The sequence below is a fragment of the Mustela erminea genome, chromosome 13 (genome assembly GCF_009829155.1).
Source record: "Mustela erminea isolate mMusErm1 chromosome 13, mMusErm1.Pri, whole genome shotgun sequence".
Classification (NCBI taxonomy): Eukaryota; Metazoa; Chordata; class Mammalia; order Carnivora; family Mustelidae; genus Mustela; species Mustela erminea.
In genome coordinates, this window is record NC_045626.1 from 16,158,856 (window position 1) to 16,169,084 (window position 10,229).

The 10,229-nt window shown below is 47.8% G+C and overlaps 1 protein-coding gene across 5 annotated transcripts in view; it reads left to right on the forward strand.

The window, feature by feature from the left end:
- CCBE1 (collagen and calcium binding EGF domains 1) overlaps nucleotides 1–6,678 on the forward strand; it is a 226,020-nt gene extending 219,342 nt beyond the window's left edge. For 4 of the 5 annotated variants that reach the window (XM_032311025.1, XM_032311029.1, XM_032311028.1 and 1 more), the window contains 3 exons: nucleotides 56–91; nucleotides 793–828; nucleotides 2,678–6,678. In XM_032311025.1, the coding sequence (XP_032166916.1) occupies nucleotides 56–91; nucleotides 793–828; nucleotides 2,678–2,911 (306 nt within the window). In that variant the 3' untranslated portion in view covers nucleotides 2,912–6,678. Of the gene's footprint in view, nucleotides 1–38; nucleotides 92–792; nucleotides 829–2,677 lie in introns of all 5 variants that reach the window. The other variant, XM_032311026.1, reaches the window with a different exon arrangement.
- The last annotated feature ends 3,551 nt before the right edge of the window (nucleotides 6,679–10,229 follow it).

The following is a 10,229-nucleotide window of genomic DNA, read 5'->3' on the forward strand; positions in this document are numbered from 1 at the left end:
ACGTTCTTGTCCCATGCGTTTTCCTTCTATTGAACTAGATCCCTTTGTCTTGCAGGGTCCGCCAGGTGCACCAGGAAGAGACGGCTCTAAGGTCAGTCTTCTGAGTGGTCCTTATAGCCCAGGTTTTCCCAGTTACAACCTACTGGGCAGGCATCAAGTAAAGCCTGAGCACTGTTTCCTCTCCCCAGTTCGCACGTTGCAAAATTGAGACACTCTTTTTCCTCCAAGCTAGAAAGAAAATCTAAGATGCAAACAAATGTAATTAAAAAAGAAAAACCCAAAAACCACCCCTAAGAATGAGCACACCTATACATTTTACACAAGCCCCGTGCAGCAGGGGTCTTTCTCTTGGGCCGGTGCTCCTCGGCAGGGCTGTGTGGTGTGTCCCCACTCCTTTGACGTGTTTACGTCAAGAACAGGAAAAGCTCCCATCTCTGCAAGTGGGTGCTTTCGGTTCCCGGGCTGCCTGCGTCTCACCCCACGAATAAGTCAGCGTGCGTTACTCTAGAAAGTTGATGAGATATTGCACACCGTTGCCTGGAAATACAAGCATTCCTCTTGTCAGGTCTGGTTTGAAAATCCACGGCCCCAGGGGAAATCAGAATGAGAGACACTTGACCCCAGCAGTTCTGTTCAAACAAAGGGTCCCTTGAGTCCAGCTTCAAGCTTCCATTTGTTTCTGATAGAAAATACTTGTTTATGTAGGGCAGTAGTGATGGCGGGGATCTCCATGGAGCCTGGGGGAGGCATCCCACGCGGTCCACAAAGCTAATGTGACCTTTCTACTTGCAGGGAGAGAGAGGAGCTCCTGGACCCAGAGGGTCGCCAGTGAGTAGCACTATCTGCCCCCCTCCCTCCAGTAATGTCCTCAGGGATATAGCTCTGATGAGCCTGTTGAGTTGGCCAACAGCCAGCCCCTTCCAGCCAGTACTCAGCCTACCCAAGGGGAACTTAGGGGTGAGGAGGAGAATCTCGGAGGACTTTAAGAGCTGGTTGGGATTTTCTTTTTAATTTGCTTTCTGGGTTTTTTCTTTTTCTTTTAACATGGCTAATCTTTATGTGGAAGATCTTCTCTTAAGATTTAAATATATATATATATATATATATATATATATACACACACACACGCTATGAGTCTACTTCCGAGTATGTCCTAAAACATCAGACAGGGCTCTCCGAACTCTGAACACTTACGAGTTTAGCCACTGCTGCAACTTGAGCAGATCCGATGACCAGCTCTTCCCAAAAAAAAACCGCAGAGACCTGCACGGCTTCTTGGGCCCTTTGAGAATAAATTGGCTTGGATACACGTTGGTGTCTGGGAGATTAAAAAATGAACCTTAGTAGTAACCAAAGCATGGGAAATTCAAGCAACTCCATTGCTTTTGAAAAGATAAGTGTCCTTTCTGAAGACAGAGAGCCTCGGCTTAGATGTAGGCGGTCTGGGCTCTCACCCAGTCCTTCCATGGATGAGCCATCAGATCCTGGCCATCCTTAGCACCTGTGCCATGGCAAGTGTAATCTGAGCTTCCACCCTTGAAAGGAGCATCAGTTATATCAAAACACTGTCTACCTGTAAGTGCTTTACAGATGGAGTCGCTGTTTCAAAGGTGGTAGCTACAGCATCAGAGGCCACAGGCAATAAAGATATTTACTGCAAGCCATTAACAAGCCCTGACCTTGCCCATTCATGCGTTATTTTGACATGCCCTGCACGGCGCTACGTAGAAGTCAAGGGTTAACAAATACCATACAATGCTAAAAAATGTTCAATCCATAGAAAAATTAGGAAGGCCTTAGACCTTTCCTGGTCAATGGGAAATGGATGTCTTTACAACATACTTTCAGCTGCATTCAGGTCACGGTTATAGTCAATGACCTTTAAAAACATCTTAGTTGTTTCCTTTTTTAAAAGATAACATTTAGAGCATTTATGATGCTCTAAGCCCTTTATTTATTAACTCATTTAAATCCTCACTAATGAAACCCTATGATGTTGAGATTATTATTATCTCCATTTTACAGATAGGGAGATGGAAACCCAAAGAAACTGAGTAACTTGCCCAAGACTAGCTAGTAAGCGACAGAGCTGAGATTCAGACCCAACAGAATCCCAACCTCTTTTTTTTTTTTTAATGACCCCGCTTATTGATTTGACAAAGAGAGAGACAGGGAGAGAGGGAACACAAGCAGGGGGAGTGGGAGAGAGGGAGAAGCAGGCTTCCTGCTGAGCAGAGAGCCCAGTACAGGACTTGATCTCAGAACCCCAGGATCATGACCTGAGCTGAAGGCAGACACTTAACAACTGAGCCACCCAGGCAAACCCGGAATCCCCACATCTGTGTTACTCTGTGTTACCCCATTTTCTTTGGAAAGTAACGTAGGAGGGCTCTTCTCATATTCTTTCATTCTACCAGATTTGATGTAGCTGAGAATTAGGAGGGAGGAGAGAGACTGTGTCACTGCAGCTCATACGGGAGGTGAAGGTATTAGGCCCCCCCACCTCACCTGGCTACTATAGTAGTTATGTTTACTCCAGTTGGGACACAGAGTTGTCAATGAAGTAGTTACCATTCAGCCGGGGGAGGAGTAGCAAATCATGGTGTCCACAGAAGCTGTGGCTTTGCACAGAATTGAGTCTGTGGTCTTCTGGCTTTGATTCCTCTCCTGTGCACAGGGACCCCCTGGGTCTTTTGACTTCCTGCTACTTATGCTGGCTGACATCCGCAATGACATCGCCGAGCTGCAGGAGAAGGTGTTTGGGCACCGGACACACTCGTCAGCGGAGGAGTTCCCTTTACCTCAGGAATTTTCCAGCTACCCAGAAACCATGGACTTTGGCTCTGGAGACGAGTACCCAAAAAGAACCGAGATGAGGGACTTGGGACCCACCAGAGACTTTTATCCTTAGCATGTCCCGTTATCATCATGCCAAAGGAGGAGAAATGTGTTTTTCACCTGCAGTTAAATCCTATACAAAAAAAGAAAAAGAAAAAAAAAACCCACTGGAGACCTAAAAAGATACAACTTTAATTTCTTTAACTCTTTTCCTGCCTTCTCCCTCCTGCTCTCTTTCCAAATACTGTATTCAGAGTCCCCTGCCAGACACATGAGGGAGTAAGTCATTAATTTTCCATGCTTCCCTCCACAGCCAGCTTGGCCGGGGTGGGGGGAGACAGAGGAACTTTCCTTTTTCTTCCTTCTTATTCATGAATTTCTGAAATTCTGAGTTACGTACTCTCACAGTATCTTAAAGTTTGGCAAAATATCCAAAGGGGAAAAGTGGCAAGGTGAGCTCTGAGAACATATGAGGTTACTTATTTAAAAAAAAAAAAAAAAGGTATGTGTCCAAAACCGAGTATTACCCAGTATCAAAATTAGCTTTCTTTAATTAAAAGGGGAAAACAACATTGTATATTTACCTTGGTGTATAATTCTTTTTCCTTGTCAAACTAATATATTTTTAAATATTCTATCCTCTTGTCCAACCTTGTTTCCCAATTTTGATTAAAGGAAGGAGGGAAATAAGAAGGAGCAGAGATTAGAGACGATGCAGGGAAACTCTAGTCTTATATTTCTTGTCCTGTAAGTTACCACATTCTAAAGTCAAAAATGATGCTTAAGGGTCTATGCCATGCATCTCTGTACGTTTGTTCCTCTTGCTGTAGGAGTAAATCCTCTTCTCAAAACAAAGTAAATGAATGAAGCGCCTGGATTCCATTAAAATAATGGGCTCCCGGTTTGCCAAGACGTTTTAAAGCTATGTGATCACTAAGTCATGGATCCTTACACGAGAGTGGCTGACCCTTAGGGAACCCCGCTGAATGGCCCGCCTGTGACTGGGTGCCCAGGAGGGATCATTACGCCGCGATCCTGGTTATATCAATGTGCACTGGAGCCGGAGGCTGGAAGGAGGTGTCTGCTTGGGTCTTCGGAGAGGGAGGAGAGCCTCGAGCAGGATCCCCACAGAATCCGCAGAGGCAAGTCTGTTTGCTCTCCTTGGGAATTGGAACCCCTTGTCTGGGGCCAGCGAAGCTCGCCAACACAGAGAGTAACACACTATTGGAAGTTCTCTTGGATGCTGGGGGAAATAACAATGTTTCTTGTTTGGCAGAAGTTTCCTTCCCACTCTTCCCATTTTTCCTTATTTTTCCATCATTTTATCCAAGTTCTAGTTCTCACAGGCCTTTTCCTTCTCCCCCTTCCTCAGCAGAGGTGGGGAGCGGCTGGGAAAGGGGTGTATTCTCGAAGCTGCCATGAGTCTGTGGCCGCCCATACACCTCTGGGTCCCAGACGGAGACATACTTCAGAAAAGGCTTCCTCGGGTTCCTTAGAAAACAGAAACAAGAGTGAACCATGAAGACACCAGCAGAAGCATCTGCCTCTTTGGAACATGACCAGGGAAACTCTTGGTTTTGAAGGGGAGCGCATGGTTTTCCTCCAGGAAGCTGGCATCGGCCACCCAGAAATGCAGCTACCTGATCGGGGGCCCGTCCCCCCTCTGTTGAGCCTCATGGACGGTCACCGGCACACTCTCACCTGCTCGTGGTGGGGTCCCTCTTCCCTGCGATTTCTCCCCATATTTCTGGGAGGTGTTTTGTTTACTTCTCTTTTTCCTTTTTGCCCATCACTTCGCTCTCCTGCTGGGAAAGCTTGTCTAAGAGAGTGCTGTTGGCGTGGGGGAGACTGCCACCTTGCAACAGTCTCTCTCCAGAAAGCCAGGAAGGGCTTCCATTTGCGAGGGTCCCGTGACACCGGCCTGCCTTTCCTTGTCGCCATCAAGGTACTAGCCCTGACTCCAATGGGTGGCCGCTGGCTGGTCCTTTCGCGGACCTTTGGCCCCGCTGTCTCTTCCTCATACAAAATCCCCAGTGGCCAGCCCACCAGAAAGTCACAGCGACAAGCAAACACCTTCTCAGTGCTCCTTTTCTAGCATTTTCCCTCCCCCTGCAGTCTCTCCAGAGTCCGATGGTCACAACCGAGGGCCTCGCCAACCCCAGGGCTCATGGAGAGCTGAGCTAAGCAGCTGTTGATTCCCATCTGGAACGCATTTAACGTTGCCTGTTTGCAGAACACAATATTTAAAGGGTGTGGATGGATGAGTGCTAAAGCAAAATTATTTACAGGCCTTATGAAAAATGATTAGATCTGTCTTTGATTTTTTTTTTTAATGAGGATTTGTGTTTAGAAATATAAACTCCTTTATTGTCGAATGCTCCTAAAATGCATCCAAACTGCATGTTTGGCCAGAGGCGAGGATAATATATTGAAAAAGGAACTGAAGGAAATAATCTCTGGAATTCGTGAGCCTACTCTAGATCATAATCTCCAGCAAAACCCAATAACCTGTGTTGTATAATTTCAGTCTGCAAGATGAGGGCAGATTATAATTTTCGTCCTCAGATCTTCAGAACTTGGACGGCTACTTAGGACCAAATCGGTACTCCGTATGCCCAAATTATACTTTTCAAAGAGAAAAACATAATCACTGTTAATCCTAATGTATCTTTAGGTTATGGGTAGAAAGTCAAAGCTCACTGTTTGAACAGGGCTTCTCAAAACCTAATGGGGGGTAAAATTCGCTACTGCTTTGCTAAGCCACGCCCATCCCCATGTTCGATGGGGGGAAGGGAACTTTGTAGAACTGTTGACTCTCATTTTGTACACCCTGATACCTAGAATTTAGAATAGGGACCTAATCATTGCTTTTGTTTTTGGAAAGCCATGGCAATAAAAATTTGCTGTTGAAAGTAGTGCAAGGAGGGCATATATTTTAGTTTAGGAAAATCCTCCCTCCCTCCCCAATCCCGGAAGGAGAAATTATAAGCTTTCCTGTGCCAAAGAGCGTGGGGGTACAAATGCACATCGGCATAGGGGCAGGAGTATTACCCCAGCAAAGACCAGGTGAAGGGCACCCCGGTTCTGGTCATGCTCCTTCTCCAGGATTCACAACTACTGTTTGCCCTGTGATGGCTTTTCCCAGGCAGGCAGGGGAAGATCATGGGTGTGACTAGGTCCCAGGCTTCTCCTTGCACCAAGAGCAAGTCCCTCATCATGCTTTGGGTATCACGGTCCCTTCCCTGCTCCCCCAAGGCCGGCCTGTCACAGAGAGACAGCAGCCTCCTTGTGCAACCTTAACATCTCTCCGATAACCTTCCTGAAAAGGAAATTCATTTGTGGGAATCCAAGCCAAACAGCTAATAGAACAGAGCCATCTCAAGTTATTAGTAACAAATTCAGGGAAATAAATGAAGTTTTTCCTGGCACGGTCAGCATGTGTGTTTCCCCACAAATCAAAAAATAATTTTCCATTTGAAGGAAAAAAAAAAAAAAAAACCCATGCCTGTAATTGTTAAAGCATAAAATCTTGGACTTCACAGGCTTCTTCAAAAAATATTACTGCTTTAGGGAAAGCATAGAAGAGCGATCCTTCAACACAACCTCCAGAGACCCTCCGTGTTCTTTCCAAGATCTTGAAATCGCGTGCCCTAGAGGATTCTGTGTGTGTCACGACCATTTTTGTTTCGCAGTGACCTGTCCTGTACTTCAGTAGCTGGGTTCATTATTTATAACAGGTCCGTATCACAGTTGAGCTAATATTCAAACAGTTATGGATATGATACTATGAAGTACTTTTGATAAGATTATATATGCTTAATAACAAAGTTATTTTTCTTATGTGGTTGTACTGTGTTTTGTCCCGATTCCTGGGCTTGGGGAACGAGCTGTCTTTTTACAAGATGAGGACAAGGAGATGGAGACGTTTCTCCCAAGAGCTGGAATCTGCATTGTGGGGGAGGCCGCCTTCTGGGTGGGGTCTGAGTGTGGACCCAACATTCAAGTCCGAGTCAAGGTCTAACGGCCCAGGTTCCACTGATTCTGAGTCTCAAATGCTCGTGTCTCCAGCTGGGGAGGATCCTCTGCCCCCCCTTCCCATTCCGGGGTGGGCTTTTCCAACCAGAGCACTCTCTAGGGATCATTGGAGAAGCCTCAGGAGCTCACAGAGGGGAGGCCTGTGAAGGTCCCACTCCCTCCTCTTTTTATGCTGTGAGCAACTCTGTTTTCAGTTGGTACTGGATTAGAATTCCACATAAGATTGCCTTTGGAGGAGAAAAAAAAGTTGACTACCTAAAAAGGAAAGAGAAAGGAAAAGAGTGGGGAGGCATCCCCTTGACTTGGTAGCTGAGGTCTCCTCGGTGAAGACAAGAAAAAGGGAACTGTCATCACTAGGCAGGCCCCAGGGGAGGTGGACTTCCCCGATAAAAAGGAAGGATGCCTCTAAGAGATTGCTAGCACTCATCGGGGTTTAACATCCTGAAGCTGGCCTGGATTTCTACAGCTCCTTTTCCTTCCGCAAATACTTCTCAAACGCTGGTAAGCTGTGCCCAGCTGTGCCAGGTGCTGTGCTTCTCGGACATAGCAGGCAGCGAGAAGCCCTAATCCCCGTCCTCCTGGGAATCTGGCAACACAGACAAGGATCCTCCCAGGCAAAATCCATTAATCACAAAAACGTGCAATTACAAACTGTGATAAGCTCTGGGAAAGAAAAGTGCTTCGAGAGCCAGTCCCAGCCTGAGCCAGCAGGAGCCGCCCCGTGCTCCCAGCCTCCCCACCAGAGTCAGCGCGGCACCCATACCACAGCCCCCCAAGGCCTCCAGCCCTACCCAAGAAAAGCATCACGCATCCCATAGGGGAAACAAGCCCAGGGAAATCTGGGAGACTGCCTCATAGAGGATTTCTGCAGCCTTCTTAATTTAAACAGCAGCTTGCGACCTGAAATGAGTGACCACTCCCCTTCGCCGCCTCTGGACAGCCCATCCCTGTGGGGTTGGCTGGTCACCCCATGCGCTCAGGTCTTGATTTGGGCAGAACTGGGGGCTAGTTGCCTCCCCACACCCGGACCCTGCAAGTTGCGAAACAGCTCGCGGAACTTTTGAAATACCCCCACCCCCTACCCCAGCTCCGTGTGTGGATTCTCATCGTGTTCACGTGCAGCTCCAAGGGGACAGGTGGCCAGGTGGGCACCTGCCCTCAGCAGCTGGGGGGCTGCGGGGGGCACAGGGAAAGGCAACTCTGCGAGGGGGTGCTGAATGGCAGGGTTCTGGGGTGGGGGTGGAGACGGGAGGTGGGGACCCTGTCACTTGCTCGCACTGGGACAGCCCATGCAGAACACCGCACCTGGGGGTTGGACCCACAGCCTTTGGCGGTCTCTCCTCTCACCGTGCCAGAGGCCGGCCTTGGAAGAGGGGCTGGCAGGGTCAGCTCCTCCTGGAGGCTGCGAGGCGGCCGTGCACGCTTATCTGCGGCTGCCCAGGGCCGCTGGCCGTCCTGGGTGCCCCTGCCTCACGCTTCCCACGCTGCTCTCCCGTCACCTCTCTGTCTCTCCGTCTTCATGGGAGATTCTCCTGTCTGTGCTTTCTGTGTCCGTATTTTCTTTTCTTTTCTCTCTCTTTTTTTTTTAAGAGCATGAGAGCAAAAGTGGGGTGCGGGGTGGCGAGGGAGAAGGGAGGTGCAGAGGGAGAGGAAGAGAGCGTCAAGCAGCTTCACACCCAGTGCGGAACCGGGCACGGGGCTCCAACTCGTGGCCCTGAGATCATGACCTGGGCTGGAATCAAGAGTAGCTGAGACACTGAGGTGCCCCTGTTTTCTCTTCTTATGAAGACACTAATTAGATGAGAGCTCATTATCCAACAGCTTCATCTCAAGTATATCTGCAAAGACCCTATTTCCAAGTAAGGTCACATTCTCAGGTTCCAGCTGTACGTGAACTCCAGGGAGTGGGAGGAATACCACTGAACCAAGCGCAAGAAGGAAATGTTCAGCCTAACCCTTGGCTTTTATCACCCTGCTTATTTCCTTCAATAGCATCTTCTCAAATCTGAAATTCTTGCCCACTTCAATAATTTATTGAGGGGCAAGGGTAGAGTAGTGATAAAGGTTCCTGCTCTCACAGAGGTGACTTTTGGTCCAGGCAGACAAATAGATAATACGTATTAGTCCAGGTTCTCCAGAGAAACAGAACCAATAGGATGAATAGGTCTGTAGAGATAGGTAGGTATTGGGGGAGGTGTGTGTGGTGTGTGTGTGTGTAAGTATAAACATATATGTATTTACACAGAGTTACTTTAAGAGTCGGCTTATGTGACTGGAGAGGCTGACAAGTTTAAAGTCGGTAGGGTAGGCCGGCAGGCTGGAGACCCCAGGAAGAGTTGGTGTTGCAGTTCGAGTCCAAAGGTAATCTACTATAAATTCCTTCTTTGGGGTAGGTCAGTATTTTTCTGTGAAAGCCTTCAACTGATTAGATGAGGCCCACCCACATTATGAAGAATCTGCTTTGTGCAGTCTACCAATTTACATGTTAATCTCATCTTTTAAAAAAAATACCTTTGCAGCAACCACCTAGGATAATGTTTGACCAAATATCTGGGTCGTAGGGCCTCACCAAGTGGACACATAAAATCTTCCATTACAGTTATGTATCTGTTAGAAAGGGCCATAGGGGGAAATAAAGCAGGGTAGAGGAATAGAGAGCGGTAGCGGGGTGGGGGGGCGGATCTATACTTCAGATGTGATCTTCTGGAAAGACCTCACCAACAAAGGAGTTGTGAGCAGAGACCTGAATGAAGGGAGAGGTGAGCCACAGGGAGATGTTGAAGAGAAATGACCCACACAGAGATCAGAGTGAAACCCTCGGGCAGACCTCCTTGGTGTGCTCAAAAAGTACCTATGAGCTCATTGTGGCTGGGACAAATACACAAGCCGGGAAGTGGTAGGAAATGCCTTGGAGAGACAGCCACAGTCCAGGTGGAACCTTCAGGCCCTCCGTTAGGACTCAGTATTTCTTTCTGGACCCATGGACAGTTCTGGAAAAGGCGAGGATGGGAAAAGGGAAACTCACTAGGAGGCTGTAGAAGTAAGCGCCATGTTTCTCGACCGCCTCTATGAGAACTTGCTGCTCAGCTCTTGTCGGCTCCCTTGAGAGACTGGAAACCCCTTGGGGGCAGCAACAGTCTCTTTCCTGGGGACTGTATTCCCAGCATCTCCCACCATGCCCAGCTATGGTGGAAGTCCAATCAATATTTTTATATTGAATTTTGTCTTTACAAAACCCTATACGGTGGATACTTTTATTATCCCTATTGTGTGCCTCCACGGCGAGGTCAAATAGCTTGCCCAAGGTCACAAAGCTAAAACGTCCATCACACACACAGGCGTCAGGTGAACTGTCA